This window comes from Mercenaria mercenaria, chromosome 1, assembly GCF_021730395.1.
Source record: "Mercenaria mercenaria strain notata chromosome 1, MADL_Memer_1, whole genome shotgun sequence".
Classification (NCBI taxonomy): Eukaryota; Metazoa; Mollusca; class Bivalvia; order Venerida; family Veneridae; genus Mercenaria; species Mercenaria mercenaria.
In genome coordinates this window covers 91513016-91535660 of record NC_069361.1, presented here as the reverse complement: position 1 = coordinate 91535660, position 22645 = coordinate 91513016, and the positions used below count along the sequence as shown (strand labels likewise).

General features: G+C 34.8%; 1 protein-coding gene across 2 annotated transcripts in view; it reads left to right on the top strand.

The window, feature by feature from the left end:
* The window catches only part of LOC123530532 (serine/threonine-protein phosphatase 2A 56 kDa regulatory subunit epsilon isoform-like), a 65032-nt gene that overhangs the window by 27679 nt on the left and 14708 nt on the right, over positions 1 to 22645 (top strand). Inside the window, exons 3-9 of one of the 2 annotated variants that reach the window (XM_045311308.2) lie at positions 7114 to 7215; positions 9310 to 9402; positions 9845 to 9975; positions 10670 to 10729; positions 14229 to 14337; positions 16159 to 16170; positions 21788 to 21841. In XM_045311308.2, the coding sequence (XP_045167243.1) occupies positions 7114 to 7215; positions 9310 to 9402; positions 9845 to 9975; positions 10670 to 10729; positions 14229 to 14337; positions 16159 to 16170; positions 21788 to 21841 (561 nt within the window). The remainder of the gene's footprint in view (positions 1 to 7113; positions 7216 to 9309; positions 9403 to 9844; positions 9976 to 10669; positions 10730 to 14228; positions 14338 to 16158; positions 16171 to 21787; positions 21842 to 22645) is intronic. The other variant, XM_045311315.2, reaches the window with a different exon arrangement.

Genomic DNA, 22645 nt, shown 5'->3' with positions numbered 1-22645 from the left:
GTCATTTGAAATTATTTTTGCAGACAGAAATGTTATTGGTATCAAGGAACTGTTGATAATCAATAGAACTGTACCATGAGATTGTACTTACATCTATTGGTTCTCATTTTATCTTTCAGACACATTCATTCACATTGATTTCAAACTTGCTTACATTGAGAAACTGGTTCATTAGTAACAGGAGACTTTGGAAAGTATTCCGAAGATCTCCATCATATAATTATTGTCTTCAAAGGTTTTATGAGATATTAAGTATGCTGTAGTATCAGCATGTACTACTGACTTTGATGAACAGCATTTCAACAGCTTAGTGCATTTTACTGTATTGAAAGAAAGATTGAAGCCTATTTCTTTCACTCTTCATTTTGCTAATTTTGGTCTCTCATGATTATGGCATCAATTCTTACATTTGACAAAACAAAAAAAAGCGTAAGGAGACTTTTAGGTTTTTCATTAGTGTATTTTTGTAGCTTTTCCTGTCTATCTATTGAATAAGGATTTCAGACCAAATCTAATTTGTGGCATTTTCTGGGTTCCTCTTAGATGTTGTATTGCATTATCATCTTACTTCTCAAGTTTTATCTTGTTGTCAGAAATTACTTGTACTGACTGTGAGTTGTAGTTTCAAACTTAAAAAAAAACAGACAATATTGAGGTTTTGATAAAGGGTGCTGGGCTTTGTTTATGAGATGGGCGAAATTTTTCCCAGTAATAGAATTTCTTCAAACTTTGGATATTGACAAAAAAAATTCATCTAAGAAACAAAGATAGGCAATAAAAATCACAGGTCACCATTATTGAAAAAGAGTTATCTGCTCTTGAAAACGGCATTTCCCCCAAGGAGAAAGTACTAGTGTGTTATCATAGCAGATACTTCGCATTGTAAGTGCAGACTTTTTATACGCCCAAAGGGATGTGTTATGTTATATCCTCGGTGTCTGTCTGTCCATTAGCCATTTCGTGTCCACTCTGTAATTCTTGAACCCCTTGAAGGATTTCGAAGAAACTTAAAACAAATGTTCACCACATCGAGATGACGTGCAGAGCACATGTTCTTGATTGCTCGCTTCAAGGTCACACTGAGGGGTCAAAGGTCATATGGCTTTGTTTTGTGTGTATATTGTTCTGCATTGCGGAGCTCTTGATTTTATTTGGCAGATCCCTTTTTTATTTATTTACAATAAATTTTTATTTTTGAATTACTTTCCTTTTATGTTACTATTTAAAAATAGCTTATTTTGTAACTTCTTTATTATTGGCCGGACCACTTCTCTGTGGTACAACATGGATGGTACCTCCAATTTTTAGGTGTATTTTGACATTATCTGTACCTGGTAAGCATTTTTTCCTGTGGATTTTTTTTTTTTTGAATTTCTTCCCTTTGTTGTTCCTGTCCTTTGGGCTTGAACAGTCAAGTTCTTTAAATTTTACTCCCATCCTCTGATATAACCCTTTTGTAACACAGTGGTCAAAGGTCATACCTTCGGGCATATATTGCTCCGCATTGCGGTGCTCTTGTTTAACATTGTAAAAAGATATTTTCCACAGATGGAGTTCTTGTTCACTCTTCTAGATTATTTTTGTATGGCAGAATATTCTAGGCTTCTGAAAGTGGGCAGGTTGTTGACCATTAGAGCCAGTCAGTGTTGCCAGTGTATGTTTGTCATAGTAGTGATTTCTTGGCAGGAAATTTACAATTAACATTGGTTTGAGTTGCATTTTGCATTTTAAATTTAGGTTGGAATTACTCCATACTGGTGCTAGGTTTGTGTGTGTTGATCAGTAGATAGCATATTGACCTGTAGTAACTGTCACATTAAAATAAATGAATGGATCATTCATAGTCCTTCTAACAAATTACTGGAAAATTTGGCAATACTTCTTTTTCTAGTATTGAATGGTTCTGTTGTAAAGACAGTTTTTGATACCAGTGTAATCACATAGCTGCCTGCTAGAGTTTGTAATTCTTTGATACAAAAAGAATCTATCCCCTTTGTTAAAACAACAGCAGATATTATTGAAAGCCACACCAAGTCTCATTTGAAAATTATAGAACAATAGATAGAAGTTTAAGGAAGAAATATGTCCTGACAGGAATTCTGAAATCCAAGGAGAATTTTAAGCAAATCCCAGGCCTGTTTGGAATAACTGAGCAGACTGAATGAAAATAAAATGACTGAAAAATGATGACATGTAGGTATTGAAAACTTGTTTTCAATGGAATATTTCAGCATTTACCTGGCATCTGATGCTTTTTCTTGGCTCTGATATACCTAGCAGAACCAGTGTGTGATACTAATGTTGCTATTTATAGTAACGCCTGCCACAAGCATTGAGATGTATATCTATTTTTCGCAGTAGTACCTATATAGCCTAACAGACGATTGTTTCTGTTTCTCTGCCATGGTAGAAAATACCCTCACAGAATACTTTCATCCTAACACTCTTTGAATTATTTCCAGTTTTACTTTTAGAGAGATAGATGCATTCATATTTCATTACATGATTACGTTTTCATTACTCCTTCAAAAAAGGAACAGAAGTTAAGGAAATTAATAATAGGTAAAGTTTAACCCTTACCATGCTGGACACGATTGGTTCTGCCTTTGCAACCAGTGTAGATCATGATCAGCCTGTACATCCAGATCATGATCTGCACTGTTCGCTTTTCAGCCAATATCTTTTTGGTAAGCACCCCTTTTAACAATTAATGGTGCTGTCCAAATTGGAAGATGGACATGTTCATTATTGAAATTTAGCAGGGTAAGGGTTAAGTTATCTCATCTTATTTCTGGATATTAGGATATAAAAGGTAACAGATTTATTTATGAAAGGGCTTTTCTTCACATAAACTTCTGGCAGGTACAAGACATATTCATCATCATCATCTTCAGTAATCGCCTCACTCTAGAAGAGTATACTATATATTTGTCTGAAGTTTTCTATAAAATTACAGATGTTACATATATTTATCAGTCAGTTGCAGTAATGTTTTCGGACAGCCTTCTTTAAAGTGGTCATTTTACTAAACTAAGTCAAAAGTTCACTAAATAAAACCCCTTTTTTACCAGACCAAATGAAATTTTACAGGACGTTATATGGTCAGACACATTTAGGAAACTCTGCTATATCTAGTCTGACACAGTTGGGTGAATCATTTGACTTTTTCCTGCAAGCAGTCTGGATATTGTGGTACTGTACTTACCAAGCTAAAACATCCATCCCAGCTGACATTCGGACTTTCTGGGAACAGAAAAACACTATTTACACTAGTAACTGGTGCCATTTTTGGAAGTGATTTGCTTTAGGCAGTATGCCTTTATGCTAATGTTTTAGACTTTCTGTCTTATGACATGTTAAGGAATCCTGTGTTTATGCCAAGTTTGCAATAACTAAATTTAATCTTGATGATCTTCCCATAAAGTGCATGGATGTTTCTTAATTACAAAAAAATTCTTGCATTGTTTCTCTAGTTGTGCAAGAAATGGAAGCTAGATTAATTGCTTGTTCTTCATTGATTATTATGTTACGTTTTGAAATGCTAATAGCTCAGAAGTCTGCTAAAAAGAAAACATTTGGAGGAAGACACTGCAAAGCAACTAAAATGCTGCTTATGTGCAACTCCAGTGGTATAGAATGTTGTTTGACTTCCATTGTCCCTTTCATGTTGCAGAAATGTTGTAGAATTATAGGAAATCTACCCACTCTGTTGTATATAATCATATCAAAGGAAACTTCAGGTCATAAAGTGTTGTTTTTTTTAACTATGTGGAATCATGCAATACCTCTTATTGGTGATATGAACGGATAATTTCCTTCTATACAGAGAACCAGAATAAGAAAACTGTTTAGTCTTTAAAAAATCCATAGGAATTAATTCCTACAGAGAGAAGTACAGTAGATAAGAAGCTCCCTTGTATAATCAGCTGTTGCTCAGACAGCATAGATCAGCAGAATGCAGCAACAGCTCTCTTTTCTGGTACACTTTGACATCTAAATTACTGACTGTCTAATCAATATGCCTGTGGCCATTTTCTTTCTCTTTAGGTGTCAAATGCATTCACAGTATTAATCTGCATATGTAAGAAAATCAGCAGGAAATAGATATGATGTAAACTTCCTCTCTCATACTTTATTGTCACATGGTATGTAAATGTGGTCAGAGAAATGGCAGAAAATGATTGACAGTATTGATTAGCTTTATCAGAATGCTAGATTCCAGTGGCAGTTTGTTGCTATTATAAGTGCTTATAGACAGCCTGTTTGTCTGAAAGATTTGTATGGGTGGGGGTGGATTGCAGTTTGACATTGTTCAGTGTGTGTAGACAGCCTGTTTATGTTAAATTTGTGTTAGTTTGGCATCGTTCTGTGTGTGTAGACACCCTTTTGCATTAAAGATTTGTATGGGTGGGGTAGGATTTTAGTTTGGCATCGTTCAGTATGTATATACTTCAGTATGTATTTACACCCGTTTGCATTAAATTAATTTTATGAGTGGGGTTGGATTTTAGTTTGGCATCGTTCAGTGTGTGTAGACACCCTTTTGCATTAAAGATTTGTATACCGTATTTTCCCGAATTAAGACCCCCCCTCTAATTAACGCCCCCCCCCCCCACCCGTTTTGGAGGGAAAAAAAGTCAACAAGAACGAAAAAAAAATCACCTACCTCATTTTTATAAGTCCACATAATAAGTAATTTACAGTAAGTATCCAATGTATTAAGAATTAAACACACTTTTAAACAGTCCATGTACGGTAAATCCAGAACGTTTATACTAAGTACAGTACGTATCCAATCATCAAATAGAAAATTAAATGGTAAATCCATTTTTGATTTGTTTTTGCACCACCCGCGCACAAGCTTCCTGACGACTTTAAACAAATTTGCAGCAAAGTGTTGACCTTTTCTTCGGCAGTTTTAATAACTTTTAATTTAAAATGTGACACATAAGCAGCGTGTCAAACCACTGACATTGTGTATTGCTACTCGCATGTACTAAGGAAAATATTATCGGAGTACACAGCTGTTTGGGTATGATGACGTAATGTGTAATGTCGCGAGCGTGTCACGGAATACATGAGGTACCGTATTTAAATGCATAATTTTAAGACACACTGCATTAAATTGGATGCCAAATAATTACGTTTTGGGGGAATTAAACAACACAGAAACACTTTACAGTTGGTTTGAACGATGTTTTTAAGTTTTGTAAAAATTTTCATTTTTTATTTTTTTTACCTCAATTGAACCTCCAGTAGGATTTTAGTTTGGCATCTTTAAGTGTGTGTAGATACCCTTTTGCATTAAAGATTTGTATGGGTGGGGTAGGATTTTGGTTTGGCATCGTTCAGTATGTATATACACCCGTTTGCATTAAAGATTAATTTTATGAGTGGGGTTGGATTTTAGTTTGGCAACCTTCAGTGTGTGTAGACACCCTTTTGCATTAAAGATTTGTATAGGTGGGGTAGGATTTTGGTTTGGCATCGTTAAGTGTGTGTAGACACCTGTTTGCATTAAAGATTTGTATAGATGGGGTAGGATTTTGGTTTGGCATCATTAAGTGTGTGTAGACACCTGTTTGCATTAAAGATTTGTATAGGTGGGGTAGGATTTTGGTTTGGCATCATTCAGTGTGTGTAGACACCTGTTTGCATTAAAGATTTGTATAAGTGGGGTAGGATTTTAGTTTGACATTGTTCAGTTTGTGTTGACACCTGTTTGCATTAACTATTTGTATAGGTGGGGTAGGCTTTTAGTTTGGCATCATTAAGTGTGTGTAGACACCTGTTTGCATTAAAAATTTGTATATGTGGGGTAGGATTTTGGTTTGGCATCATTCAGTGTGTGTAGACACCTGTTTGCATTAAAGATTTGTATAAGTGGGGTAGGATTTTAGTTTGACATTGTTCAGTTTGTGTTGACACCTGTTTGCATTAACGATTTGTATAGGTGGGGTAGGTTTTTAGTTTGGCATCGTTCATTTTGTGTTGACACCTGTTTGCATTAACGATTTGTATAGGTGGGGTAGGTTTTTAGTTTGGCATCGTTCAATGTGTGTAGACACCTGTTTGCTTTAACGATTTGTATAGGTGGGGTAAGTTTTTAGTTTGGCATTGTTCAGTTTGTGTAGACACCTGTTTGCATTAACGATTTGTATAGGTGGGGTAGGTTTTTAGTTTGGCATCGTTCATTTTGTGTTGACACTGGTTTGCATTTACGATTTGTATAGGTGGGTATGATTTAGTTTGCACATTAATTGACTGTCGTCAGAACCTTTACTTACTGTATTTACAGCAGTATTCTTGTTTCTTTATTTGTGACCATGTGAAATTCAGCTTGTTATAGTCATCCTATTATCCAAATAAATTTTATATTAGTTAAAAGTTTATGTTTGCAATGTTTTCATCTGTCAACTGGTGTAATGTGTAGGATACTCATTTATTGTTTGGCTACATGAACTTTTCTTACAGCATTACCAGATGTATGAAATTATAAATTAATAAATGTTGAAAGTTTTGACAGCTGTACATTTTAACTAGTTTAGTATGTTTTTTTACTAGAGATGAAATGATGATAAGGTAGAATGGAATATTCTAATCAATACTAACAGGTCAAGTTGCGGACAACAGACATTAAAGAGTATGACTAGATGTCGCTACTCAAGTCTACTGATACCTTCAGTTTGTTGTTTATTGCATCTCAAATCTTTACTTTAGACATTGCGGTTCAAATATGTGTTATTTCAAGAGATATACAAATAAATAAAATGTATAATACAAATAAATGAAATGTAACTATGTACTATGTAGCTTATGTATGAGTACAGTCACACTGGTCTGGCCTTCATTGGTGCTGTCGGTAAACTCTTTGTATGGTTGTAAAATGCACTTTTTATGTCAATGTGCATAACAGTTATGGAAGTAATATAAACTGCAGCAGAAAAAGTAGGAATGAATAGCTCTAGTCAGAAGAAGATTAGTCTGCAAGGTGGAAAATGATTGACAGCCTTTTCCTTTGTTAAGCTGTCAGAATGCAGATACATCTGACCATGATAGTGTGAAAGAATGAGTTTATTAATAAATGTATACATGCATATTTTGTATTTTCAGATTGCTTGCAATATCTTCCGAACGTTACCTCCCAATGACAACCCAGAGTTTGACCCGGAGGAGGATGAACCAACACTAGAGGCATCCTGGCCACACCTACAGGTAAGTTACTGTTCCCGCTTTCATCAAGGTACTTTATTGCAGGATTACTCTGAGTTAGGTAGTTACTAGTATATTGTATTTTTAGTCTGATGTGAGAAGGGGTCATATTTTTAATGAAAAAATCACCTCGATCAACTAAATAATTTGGGTCAGTTTTAATTTTGGTACGGTTCCCTGGAACACTGAGGCATGAAAACAAGACTAAAACTGTGCTGTATAATGTGTTTTAATATTTTCAGATTTTTTGTGACATTTTATTTTGATCATTTTTCAAAATGAGAGCAAGTCCAATGGTGTCTGTATAAAGTTACATACAAGCATGATGTTGCTGAAATTTGACATGTTTTGATGAAACTCTGGTTATTTGGTCAAAAATCTATGTCATAAAGTAGGTTCAGATAGCTCTTTAAGGATTTTTTGTTTGATGCATATAAAAACTAGTTTCACTAAAAGCTAAGGTATTAGCTGATAATTTTCACCTTATTCTTAGCAGCTAGTAATTATGTCTCCCACCACACAGTGGTGTGGGAGACATATTGATTTACTCCAGTCTGTCTGTCTGTGTGTCTGTGTGTGTGTCTGTCACAAAGCTTGTCCGCACTCTAAGTCGAACATTTCTCATCCAATTTTCACCAAACTTGAACAAAATGTGTTTGACAATAAGACCTAGGCCAAGTTCAATAACTAGCCAAATCGGTCCAGGCGTCTTGGAGTTATGGCCCTTGAATTACCAAAAATCGGTCTTTTTACTCTTGTCCGCACTCTAATTCGAATATTTCTCATCCAGTATTCATCAAACTTAAACAAAACGTGTTTGACCATGAGACCTCGGCCAAGTTCGATAACTAATAACTAGCCAAATAGGTCCAGGCATTTTGGAGTTACGGCCCTTGAATTATCGAAAAATTGGCCTTTTTATTCAATTCCGCACTCTTAATCGAACATTTCTCATCCGATCTTCACCAAACTTGAACAAAATGTGTTTGACCATGAGACCTCGGCCACGTTCGATAACTAGCCAAATCAGTCCAGGCATTTTTGAGTTACGGCCCTTGAATTATTGAAAAATCGGCCTTTTTACTCTTGTCCGCACTCTAAGTCGAACATTTCTCATCTGATCTTCACCAAACTTGAACAAAATGTGTGTGACCATGAGACCTCGGCCAAGTTCGATAACTAGCCAAATAGGTCCAGGCATTTTGGAGTTACGGCCCTTGAATTACCGAAAAAATCCGGCTGTTTACTCTTGTCCGCACTCTTAATCGAACATTTCTCATCCGATCTTCACCAAACTTGAACAAAATGTGTTTGGCCATAAGACCTTACCAAAGTTCGATAACTAGCCAAATCCGCCCAGGCACTTTTCATTTATGGCCCTTGAATTACTGATTGGATCCACTCATCCAGACCATCTAATTGGATCCACTAGTCTAAAACATCTAGAGAAACTAATATTTTTCATCATCTAAGGGGCAGTTGTGGGAGACATGCGCTTTTCTCAAAAGCATCTCTAGTATTCCTGGTTGAAAATTAGGACAGAACATAATTGTCAGCAAATTTGATCCTGTTCACTCATCTCACTTGATTTTTTTTACTTATCTGTACTTACATCATATTTTATATCACTTTTCAGAAATTTAATGTTGATAATAGGAAGTTTTGAAATTTTCAGAACGTCTTGATTAGTTTTGAATTTGAGATATTTTCTGTTTCAGTCATTGTGGACATGGAAAAGTTGTGAAATTCCAATTTTGACTTTATTTGTTGATTTATTGTTACACGACTCCCAGAATATCCTAAAATAAAAACAACATTTTCATGTAAAAGTCCTGTAGAATTTGAAAATAAGTATTTTTTTCCATTTGTGGGCTAGAAATTTACACCTGTATAGAGAAAATACAAAAATTGCCATTAGTAAAGATATCTTAAAGAGTTAAAAAGCACCATACTACCAGCCACAGAGACCTTGATAATGTTGTGTAGCCTCAGTTCATGGAACATATTGTTATGGTGTAGATTGTAATTACTTGTGGTATTTAGCTTTCATGTTTTGTCTTGATTGAAGTTTAATCATTCTGTTCTATCTCATTTTAGATTGTGTATGAGTTCTTTCTACGGTTCCTTGAATCTCCTGACTTTCAACCAAGCCATGCAAAAAAGTTTATTGATCAAAAGTTTGTGCTACAAGTAAGTATAGCCTGACAACTAGTTGTCTAAATCCCCAGCTTGGGGGCTCATTAAACAAAATAATTACAGTACTGACATTGTGAGTCTCTAGGAATGACATGGCTACAAAAAGTCTAATTATTCTTGTTTGAAAGTTAAGCAGCCTATTCTATTTTACCTTACTTTGGCCCTTCACAGGACGTTTTTTTTTTACCTTTCAGTTTCTAGGTAAATCCAAATTGTCACATAGCACAATTAAGTCAGAATAATTTTCTTATGTTAAAAGTCGTAAGTGTGTCCCAGAATGTTTGAGTGTAGTACTATTAACATTTGTACATGCATTGCATTTGTTTATTCAGATGTAATTTTCCTCTTGTTATATGACTAGCTGTTTCTTTATAAAACTGTTGGGTAAAATATTTCTGTTTAAGAACTAACATATTGTCTTTTATATGTATTTCAGTTGTTAGAATTATTTGACAGTGAGGACCCGAGAGAAAGAGATTTTCTAAAAACTGTACTACATCGGATATATGGGAAATTCTTAGGCTTAAGAGCTTTCATTAGGAAACAAATTAATAATATATTTCTTAGGTGAGTACTTGATATATTTCTTAGGTAAGTAACATGTATATATAAACAGGATGTAGCTCAGATTACTGAACAGTGGAAAATAGTACTTGGATTGTCACATTCCCACTTGATAAATAGTATGGTTTTATTTAACATATTAAAAAAAACCATCACATCCTTATTGACAACTGTACAGCATAAAAGTGCATTTATGATACCATAGGTATTGAAAACTTCCTCTTTATTAATAACTGCCATGTATAGATGCATTTTCTTGAAACTTTGCATTCGCCATAACAAGATGTGTCACATGCAAAACTCAACAATCTCTAGCTCAAACAGTGTATTTGAAGTCAAATAGGTCATTTCCTGAGAAGTCCGTAATCTTCAAATGCATATGTGGGCATTCAATAGATTTTTTTCACACAAACTTGCTGTAAGGAAATGAATTGTTGTTGGTTTTTTGCAAGACTGACCACAAGCTCAAAGGTCAAGGTCATGCTTAGAAATGATTCTTTATGCATGTATTATTCTTCAGTACTCACTTGATCTATATAATGGTGCATTCGTTTTTATGAACCATCATAATGTTAATGATATGTGTTTGTTTATGCAGAAGGTCATTTTTCACCAAGAAAGTTTTTGTTTTTATGGTTCTAGTTAATATGATTTTATTTAGAAATAAACGTAATATTACAAAATCTTTCCATTTCAGGTTTATATATGAAACTGAATCTTTCAATGGTGTTGGAGAATTATTAGAGATTTTAGGCAGGTGAGTGTATACAAAATTTGCTGGGACATTAGCTGAATGGACTAGATACTTGTTGTGCTTTGTTTGTTGATGATATTCTGAGCTTTAAAAATTTAAAGAGTCTGATTATAATGTTTTAAAGTAGTTGGAGGATCATAAGACTTCTGTAATATATCATTATAAGCTGCTGACACTGAGAATGGTCTGATTTGTCAGTCAAAGGTTCAGTCTGTGTGTTTGTGGAAGTAGTAAGGAAGAAAAATAATGCAGTGTTTTAATCACCTTTCATTAGAAATGGATTGGGGTGCATACAGTGCTACCTGTCTGTGTGCATGTTTGTTTTTGCTGACGTCTGATATTGTCTTTTGAAAAACTTTGTTCTGCATTGCGGGGTTTTGAAATAACATGGTTCAAATAACTACCATAACAAAGCAGAGTGCAGCATCTAAACCCTAGCTCAAAGGTCAAAGTCACAGAGGTCAAATACCCCCAGGTACAAGTTATTAAAGACTTTTTGTCTTAAATGTTGAGTTTCTACCCGCCCAGTGCTGTTTCCTATGTAGATTGCCTGAATGAAATGACTCCCCGTCTGATTGGACAAGCAACTGTACTTTTCCCACAGTTCTCTTTTGTCTGTTTTAAGTGACACTCTCTGTCCCTCAGTCATAATATAGTTGAGAAGACGCCTTTATTAAGGGAATTTAAAGTGTTTGAGATGTCGACATCTCATGAGATTTCATCAGCTGTTCTAATAGATATGGTTGACCAATGTTTCAATTCTGGAAAAAAGCATTTAAAATTATCAAATAGCAAAATAGTTTTACGTCAGTAAGACATATATTCTATCGTTAACGATGTTCCTGGGATAGTCCTCTACGAAAGTTGTTCGAACGGTTTCGCTTGGTTCTACATTGGTTCTACATAGCTAAATCAGAGCTAAAAATAAAAACTTTGATTGACATCATACAAGTGTTTAAACCCAAAATATTACTCTAAAATTGAAGAGATCATGTGGGGAAGTTGGCAGTTACTTGTGGAGAACAGGTTTGTACTGGTACAGAATCCAGGAACACTGGCTAGGTTAACTGCCCGCCGTTACATGACTGAAATATTGTTGAAAAACGGCGTTAAACCCAAAACAAACAAACAAAAAGTTGAAGAGTGGTTTGCAAAAATAAAAATGTTGAAAGTACATGGCCGCCAGGGGGCATGGTCACTTTTCCCAATATGTATATAGTGGAAACTTTAAAAAACTTCTTGTGTGAAACTGCTTGGCCGATTTTAGAATAATTTTACAGAGATGGTCCTTGTGTGACCCTCTACCAAGATTATTATGCCCCTCTTCGAGGAAGGAGGGGTATATTGTTTTGTGTCGTTCTGTCGGTCGGTATGTAGACCAATCCGTTTTCGGATAATTACTAAAAAAACATGGCCGCCAGAGGGCGTAGTCACTTTTCATCAATAATTTCTTTAAACATCTCCTCCAAAATCACTGAATGGATTTTGATGAAACTTAACACAAATGATCTCTGGGTAGCTCTCTTTCAAAGGCGTTCAAATGGTTCCGGTTCATTGAACATACAGGTCCTTTTGGTTAAAAAAAGGTTTTTAGCTATCAGACTTTAAAAATCATTTTCTGTAGAGCTTTGATATTTGGCATGTGGTACAAGGGTTTGACTCTACCATACTTGTTCAAGTAATTGCTTTAAGGTAAAAAAATGGCCATGCCACTGTGTCTGACATGTACCTACTATAGGCTTTTATAACTTTGAAAAAATTCTTCTCTGAATCAATAATAGCTAGAGCCTTGATTATTTGGCATGTGATATCAGATTTGTAATGTCTACCGTAATTATTCAAATTTTTGCCCTAGGTTCAAAAATATGTGTGAATTGTATATAATATAGGCTAACATAGAAGAAACAAACACACTTGAAGCCTTGTACACAGGTAAGCGCTTTAGGGTCAATGACGCTCTTGTTTTATTAGCTCGACTATTCGAAGAATAGTCTAGCTATTCTACTCACCCTGGCGTCGGTGTCTGCGTCACACCTTGGTTAAGTTTTTGCATGCAAGTACATACAGCCATCAATTAAAGGCATATAGATTTGAAACTTATTTTTTCTTTTTCTAGGTCAATTACCAACCTCTCTGGGTCAAGTCCCATAACTCTGACATGTATTTTGAGCAAATTATGCCCCCTTTTGGACTTAGAAAATTTTTGTTAAAGTTTTACATGCAAGTTATTATCTCCAAAACTAATGCAGATATTGTTTTGAAACTTCATATGTGTCTTCGGGGTTATAAAACTAGTTGATAGCAGCAAGTCCCATAACTCTGACCTTCATTTTGGCCAAATTATGCCCCCTTTTGGACTTAGAAAATTCTGGTTAAAGTTTTGCGTGCAAGTACATACAGCTATTTATAAAAGGCATATAGATTTGAAACTTATTTTTTCTTTTTCTAGATCAATTACCAACCTCACTGGGTCAAGTTCCATAACTCTGACATGTTTTTTGAGCAAATTATGCCCCCTTTTAGACTTAGAAAATTTTGATTAAAGTTTTACATGCAAGTTATTATCTCCAAAACTAATGCAGATATTGATTTGAAACTTCACATGTGTCTTCTGGGTTATAAAACTAGTTGATAGCAGCAAGTCCCATAACTCTGACCTTCATTTTGGCCAAATTATTTCCCCTTTTGGACTTAGCAAATTCTGGTTAAAGTTTTGCGTGCAAGTACATACAGCTATTACTAAAAGGCATATAGATTTGAAACTTATTTTTTCTTTTTCTAGATCAATTACTAACCTCACTGGATCAAGTCCCTTAACTCTGGCATGTATTTTGGGCAAATTATGCCCCCTTTTGGACTTTGAAAATTCTGGTTAAAGATTTACATGCAAGTTTCTATCTCCAAAACTAATGCAGATATTGAATTGAAACTTCACATGTGCCTTCGGGGTTATAAAACTAATTGATAGCAGCAAGTCCCATAACTGATATGCATTTTGCTCAAATTATTCCCCCTTTTGAACTTAAAAATCTTTTGATATTTAACCTTTTTGGGTAATATTTTCCTGCTTCTGGGACAATATTTCGAATAGTCGAGCTTGGCTGTCTTACGGACAGCTCTTGTTATCAATACCAATGTCCATTTGCAGCTTATTAATGGATCTTGTTCCATTTGCAGCATTGTCAATGGAATTTGTTCCATTTCCAGCATTGTCAATGTGTATCATGTTCAGTTTATAACATTATCAATGGAATTTGTTCCATTTACAGCATTGTCAATATGTATCATGTTCAGTTTCTAACATTATCAATGGAATTTGTTCCATTTACAGCATTGTCAATATGTATCATGTTCAGTTTATAACATTATCAATGGAATTTGTTCCATTTACAGCATTGTCAATATGTATCATGCTCAGTTTATAACATTATCAATGGAATTTGTTCCATTTACAGCATTGTCAATGTATTTTCACTATCAATGGATTTTCTTCTATTTTCAGCATTATCAATGGGTTTGCATTACCATTGAAGTCTGAACACAAGCAATTTTTAATGAAGGTTTTAATCCCACTACATAAAGCGAAAAGTCTGAGTTTATATCATGCACAGGTAAATATATATATTTGCCATTCATTGTTTAGAAACAAGTTGTTTGTACTTAATTATCTTCCAAATCAAATGTAAAAGTGTAAATCTGAGTAGAAATTGTTACACATGAACAATAGAATGTTGGATTTGTACACCTTACTGTATCTGTATGACTATATCTACTGAAATGTTTATATTTACTATACTGACGAGATAAAGAAACGCCTCATTGAAATTTGGCGTTATTTTTTTCCTAACGCTTTTAACTGTTGTGAAATGTAGTAAATCTACATGTACTCTGACCGACAAACACAGTGAACAAAAACTCGCGCGATTTCATTCAGCCATTTGTTCACTTCATGTACCTGGTCATGATTTCCTCGTGCAGTCCGTGCATGTAAACCATGTGGTTTGATTGAACGATTTTTGCACATGTACATGTGTAATACGACACACAACCATATTTTCAGATATTCTCTGAAAAAAACATTAGTTTTCGTAATGCCGAGGCTGAATTCTGAAGAGAGGGCTCAGGTTTTGGCTATGCTTGAATGTGGGCGAACGCAGGAACAAGTCTCTCGTTCGACAATTGTGCGTCTTATTCGACGTGTTAGAGACACGGGAACGTCTATCGATAGACCACGTTCAGGTAGACCGCGTGTAACGTCAATACGACAGGATAATTATATACGTCAACGTCATTTACGTGACAGATTTGTGACGGCGCAATCTACGTCACGTATAGTTGTAGGTAAACGTGGACGTCCAATTAGTCGACATACAGTGAGAAATCGACTCAGAGAACGCGGAATTACCTGTCGTAGGCCCTACCGCGGTCTAATTCTAACGTTACGCCACCGTCACCAACGTCTTATTTGGGCCCGCAACCATCGCGGCCAGCGTTGGCAGAACGTAGTGTTCAGTGACGAGTCGCGTTTCAACTTGTGGAACGCCGACGGACGTATCCGTGTCTATAGACGACGCCATGAACGCTACGCAAACAATTGCGTTTTGGAGCACAATCGTTACGGTGGAGGTGGAGTAATGGTGTGGGCAGCAATCAACCATAGGTTTAAGTCCCAACTCGTCGTTTGCCAAGGTAATCTCACAGCCAGGCGTTACATCGACCAGATATTACGTCATGTAGTTGTCCCTTTATTCCGTCAACGTCAAGAATTAGTCTATCAGCACGACAACGCGCGACCTCACGTTGCACGCGTCACCAGGGACTTTCTACAGGCTAGAAACATTAATGTTTTACCTTGGCCGGCATGTTCACCGGACTGCAATCCGATTGAACACGCGTGGGATTATCTCAGACGGCGGTTACGCCAACGTCAACCCCAGCCAGCAAACGTCCGGGAACTGGTAGCAGCGCTGCACCAGGATTGGGCCAGAATCCCACGGTATCTGTTACGCAACTGGTGCGGCTCTATGAGGCGTCGCCTTGCTGCTGTGGTTGCTAGCAGAGGTGGCCACACGCGCTACTGATTTTTCTAATGCAATTTCTCCGACCGGGCTATTAAAATTCAAGATTTAAGCTTAATGCGACAATAAAATGATTTCTTATTGACCATAAATTCTTGTAAAGCATCTAATTTGCGAATGGAATTGTTCTTTTCTAATTTTGAATCATGGTTAACGAAAAATTGTATACCGAGTTTGAATGAGGCGTTTCTTTATCTCGTCAGTGTAGTTATATATGCTGCATTTTATTCTGATGCACAGTGCTCTTGAAATATAGTTGATAGATTGACTGAAGCAAGTATGGGTGACAGAGTGCAATATCTTGTAATTATGTTTGGTTAAATATATTTTCAACATTCTGATATTTCAAAACAGTGCAGGACCCAGGTTTGGATAAAGTTTCGTTGAAAGTTTTTTTGTTTTTTGTTTTTTTAAGTTACTGATATCTGTGTCCCTGGTTTTCGAAGACCAGGGAGGCATATGGTGTTTGAATGGTCTGTCTGTCACACTTTTTTGTGTACTCAACTATAGATTTCATCTAATTAGAATGAAACCTGGTATACATTATCAACATCAAGTGGACATATGTGTCCAGTTATTATTTTTGAGTTATGTCCTATTTATGGACTTAGATATATTAGCTGCATCTGTACTTTGTATACTCAACTCCTACAACTTCCATCCAGTTCGAATGAAAATCATTCTACATCATCATCATAAAGTGAACTTTAAAGGTCCGTTATGCTTTAAATATTTATCATAAAAACAGATGAAACAGCTTTCCAAATAGCTGTTTTGCATACTGGCATGGTTAGAAAAGCACTTTTTAGCTTGACTTTTCGAAGAAAAAGTAGAGCTATTGTACTCGCCCCGGCGTCGGCGTAGCCGTTGCTTAAGTTTTTGATAAAGTTAAATATCTCTGTTACTATCAAAGCTATTGACTTGAAACTTAAAGTACTTATTTACCATCAAAGTCTACACCAGGAGAGACAATCCCCATAACTCTGATTGAATTTTGACAGAATTATGTCCCTTTTTAACTTTTTTTTTTTACTGGCAAAGCTCTAATTCAGAGTCAAGCACTGAGAAAAGTCGAGCACACTGTCTTACGGACAGCTCTTGTTTTAATATTGCACATTAATTGTTATAGTTAGAGCATTAAAGGGAGGTAATAAAAAACGATAGATTCAATAAAACATTTTAGTATATTCAGCAATATTCAAACCTTTGACAAATAGGGTTTAACAAGAAATTAATGTATTCTATGCTCATAATGGAAAATGTGGCAGCCACATTTTAAACAAAGGCATTATGAGCCTTTAATGTGTGAAATGATTTTTTAAGGTTTTGCCTTTTTTTTTTGGTCTTGGTCATATTACAACTATATACTCAACTCCTAAAGTTTCCATCCAGTTCAAATGAAACTTGGTATACATATATAGGATTGTTATTTTAGTGTAAGATCGAAATATATTTCAGCTAGTGAACATCAGATGCAGTTCTTTTGTTAGTGGCACAATCACATTTTTTTCAGTCAGCCCTTTTTGAACTTTATATTTTACTCTATCAAGCATTCTCAGGGGGCGTTAGTGATACAATGTTGACATAATTCTTGTTGTTTTTTAGCTCATCTGATTTTTTGAAAAAAAATGATGAGTTATTGTCATCACTTGAGCGGTTGTCGGCGTCGGCGTCGGCGTTGCCTGGTTAAGTTTTATGTTTAGGTCAGCTTTTCTCCTAAACTATCAAAGCTATTGCTTTGAAACTTGGAATACTTGTTCACCATCATAAGCTGACCCTGTATAGCAAGAAACATAACTCCATCTTGCTTTTTGCAAGATTTATGGCCCCTTTTGTACTTAGAAAATATCAGATTTCTTGGTTAAGTTTTATGTTTAGGTCAACTTTTCTCCTAAACTATCAAAGCTATTGCTTTGAAACTTAGAATACTTGTTCTCCATCATAAGCAGACCCTGTACATCAAGAAGCATAACTCCATCTTGCTTTTTGCAAGAATTATTGCCCCTTTTGGACTTAGAAAATCAGTTTTCTTGGTTAAGTTTTATGTTTAGGTCAGCTTTTATCCTAAACTATCAAAGCTATTGCTTTAAAACTTGCAACTCTTGTTCACCATCATAAGCTGACCCTGTACAGCAAGAAACATAACTCCATCCTGCTTTTTGCAAGATTTATGGCCCCTTTTGGACTTAGAAAATATCAGATTTCTTGGTTAAGTTTTATGTTTAGGTCAACCTTTTCTCTTAAACTATCAAAGCTATTGCTTTGAAACTTGCAACACTTGTTCACCATCATAAGCTGACCCTGTACAGCAAGCAACATAACTCCATCCTGCTTTTTGCAATAATTATTGCCCCTTTTGGACTTAGAAAATCATTTTCTTGGTTGAGTATTATGTTTAAGTCAACTTTTCTCATAAACTATCAAAGCTATTGCTTTAAAACTTGCAACAGTTTTTCACCATCGTAAGTGGACACTGTACATCAAGAAACATAACTCTATCCTGCTTTTTGCAAGAATGATGGCCCTTTTTAGACTTAGAAAATCATGGGTAGGACAATATTTCTATTATACAAAAAAAATCAGATGAGCGTCAGCACCCGCAGGGCGGTGCTCTTGTTTAAACTTAACTTTGATTATGTCTAATTTTGTACCAGTTCTTATTCTACAGCACCAGAAAAACCAGTTTCAGTTTTGTCTTCTGAGATTTTGTTTTTTTTTTAAGCCTGTTTAGTAAATCTGTGTTAATGACTATTTTTCTCAATAACTAACTTGAAAAGTTTTTTTGCTCCAATGGTAGGCAAATACCATTGCATTTATAAAATCAGCAAACTACAAGGGTTACTTCATTGATTGCCACTGTAGTCTGTGGTTCTGAAAATGAAGCTATGTCCATTTGCTAATCTTTTTGAAGTTTAACTAATTTGCAGTTTTTACTGACGAAAATGTGGAATATCGATAATCTGTGTAGACAAAACTTGAAAACATCATCCATTTTTGGTAGGAGCAGTCAGTTTGCAATAAATGAATTTGTTTTGGCAGTCAGCTGGCGATAATCAGATTTCTGATTTTATAATCTAATAAGTGTGTTTGATCAATTTTATTGAAATGGCTGTGACAATTTTAATTTTTGATATACAAAGCTTAGTTTTGCACCCCCCACCCCCACCCCCCAAAAGGATCAAAAGTTTATAAAATAAGCAGTACCCATAGAGTCATAGGTATCTTATAGCTGAGGTGATGTGAAAGAAGTTTAAAACAGGTATTTTATCAACTGCTTCATTCCAAATTTTGTTTTCCATTAACTGTTTTTGTGTCCTTTCCTACCATTTCTAGTTATTAAAATGTTCTTGGGCAGTCTTATTATAAAGTCAATAAAAATGTGCATTTATAAAATCTCTGACAGATATTGCAGCAGCGGCTCTATTTTAAAACATGTTTTGAGATTAAACATACATAGGTGTCATATTTTGAAACATATTCTGAGATTAAGCTTATGTAGGTGTAATCCCAGTAGTAACCGCATAAAAAATGTACCCACTATTGAACTAATTATGGGTGGTTTTCAAAATAATGAAGCTTTTTCTTCTCTCTCACCTTACTTTAATTCAGTTTAGTTTTAGAATGTGTTTTGGAGCAAATTATATCCAAATCAATGTAGTCAATAAATGTGTGCAATTTTATCTTGATGGCTCAAGCAGTTTTGAAGTTATATTAAATTATATAGCTAATTTTGTCCCCTGTGCACCCAAAAAAGTGTGACATTTTACATGAAGTATGGTTTTCAACTGTGGCTTACTTTTTAAAACCATGTTTTATTGTTACAGCTTTGGCCTTTTTATGTAACTTAAACTTTGCACATTTAAATAAAATACTTCTTTTCATTTACCTACATCTTATTGTTACCAATATTTCACATCTTGTGAAGGAACCCCCTTCACAAAAAATAGTGAAAAAAATACTAAATTTAAATGTTGAACACTACAATTTCATAACCTTATTACTTTTCTGAAGTCTTAATGTTTTAATAAGATCTTTATCCTTTCAGCTGTGAAGACACATTATGATTTTTTTCTTTAATAAATCAACTTTCTCAGAAACTTGATGGGTGTCTATACACCTAAAAATGTCCCCTGTGCACCTTTTCAGTTGTTAAGTGTCAGATTTCTTTTATTCTTTAATTAAAATGGGATTTTGCTTTATTTTCCTTGAAAGGGAGTTACAACAGATACAAAAGCAGTGTTCAACTTCACATATTACTGACTGTTAAACATTCACAGAGCCAAAAGTGATGTCCCCTGTGCACCCTTTTTTGACATATATCAATTGTCATAGCATTCCTGTACTTTGCGGTGGCAGTTCTATATTCTTAGCAGTGTGAATGCAAAGTTTAGGCATTTCTTGATAATTTAGCATTATATAAGAAACCCTGGACAATTTAAAATTCACTGTTTGCATTTTTTTCTGAAGTTGCCAATTTTCAAGTTTAAAAGTGGAAACATCAATTTTATTGCTTCTTAGGCTCTTAAGTTTACCTAAATATGTAATGTTCACTAGTAAATATTATGTAGTTAAAAGAATTTTACTTACCATGAACATATTCTATGAATAAATTTTTTGATACAATTTGTCCCCTGTGCACCCTTTTTAGTAAAATTATGAAGTATGTATGAATTTAACTATTCCATTTTATCATGCGTGGCATTTTGTCATTTTTCTACTATGAATAAGCATTGCATGTAAATTAAATGATTTCAATGTGTTAGTTATGTATAAAGTCACTTATTTTTCATTTAAAGCATTACATTCTGTTGGGAATTTTCATGTTTTTGTAGTGAAAATTTTTAATTTTGTAGTTATTTTGTGGAATAAACTAATTTTTTAATAGTATTTGTCTAAAGTTGATTACCATTAGTCTTTTTATGAATAGAAAACTAATAATGGATGAATATTACACTGATCTTCAGTATGTGTCCCCTGTGCATCTGTAAAATAACTCAATTTTGAGTTGACAATTCTAGAAATTAGAATTACTGGACATTCTTGAAATTTGGCATGTGGTTTATAAACATGCAAAGTGTGAGAAAAAATAGGTTTTATAATTATATGTTAGTTATTTTGCATTCAGCAACAACTTTTATAGGTAAAGTTTTATTTTCATGTCAGATTTGTGCAGAAAGGGTGATTTTAAAAACCAATGTCCCCAAACATATGATTAAATAAGTTTCAAACCATACACATACACCCATTACTTATCATTTATGTTGAAAAAATTACTGTTATACATATTTCCTTGTCATAAAACCATGCAACATTTATCACCCATCTTACTGGAAATTCACTGAACTTTCAAATTAAAGGCTGAAATATTTTCTGATTGGCATTTCTCAACACTTTCCTAAAGTTATTTCCTTCAAATTTGAAGTATTTGCTATCATAAAAAATAGGTGACAACCATAAGAAATCAGTTTGAATTTTCAACCCCTATGTCACACTTTTGCTTCATTATTTTGAAAACCACCCTTATCAGAACAGAAGGAAATAGACCTTTTTTATTTGCCAAATTTTCTAAGTATATTCCTGTGTTTTGAAAAATCTGACAGGGTTTAAACAAATTCTGCATTGTAGAAGTTGTCTTGATCCAAATATGCAGAACTACTATAAATGTGATATTCATAACATTTTAAATGGGAGGTATCCTTAAAAATTTAGATTAAAAGTGTATGGGTACTTTTTTGACCTACAAAAACATCATACAGTTGTTTAGATTCTTTAATTTTATTGTTTCGGAAAAAAAATGACGAAAGGAAAAATACACCCAGAACTACCCCTGAAAATGCATCAGATGATTCCTTACCAGCATTCTTGAATAACTCACTTAGCTTAATCTGGACAGACAATCTGCATACATAAAAACTTACATGAACAAAAGTTCATTGAATTGATATATTCAAGACTATTGTTATGCTTACTGTTTATTTTACAGTTGGCCTATTGTGTGGTACAGTTTCTAGAAAAAGATCCAAGTTTAACAGAAGATGTAAGTATGCTTGCAGGAGAAGCTTGTTTAGAAAGACTACTGGTTTCTGATTGGTTGTCAAAAGTTCCACTTGATTTCTTATAAAAGAATAAAAAGTCTGATGGTGACATTTATGCATTTATTTTTAGCTCACCTGAGCAATGCTAAGGTGAGTTTTTCTGATCGCTCGATGTCCGGCGTCTGTCTGTCGTCTGTCTGTCCGTCAACATTTAGCTTGTGTATGCGATAGAGGCTGTATTTTTCAACTGATCTTCATGAAAATTGGTCAGAATGATAACCTTGATGAAATCTAGGCCGAGTTCGAAAAGGGTCATCTCGGGTCAAAAACTAGGGCACTAGGTCAAATCAAAGAAAAACCTTGTGCATGCGATAGAGGCTTTATTTTTCAATTAATCTTCATGAATATTGGTCAGAATGATAACCTTGATGAAATCTAGGCCGAGTTCGAAAATGGGTCATCTTGGGTCAAAAACTAGGTCACTAGGTCAAATCAAAGAAAAACCTTGTGTATGTGATAGAGGCTGTATTTTTCAGTTGATCTTCATGAATATTGGTCAGAATATTTGCCTTGATGAAATTTAGGCCGAGTTTGAAAATGGGTCATCTGGGTTCAAAACTAGGTCACTAGGTCAAATCAAGGAAAAACCTTGTGTATGCGATAGAGGCTGTATTTTTCAATTGATCTTCATGAAATTTTGTCAGATTAATTACCTTGATGAAATCTAGGCCGAGTTCGAAAATGGGTCACCCGGGGTCAAAAACTAGGTCACTAGGTCAAATCAAGGAAAAACCTTGTGTATGCGA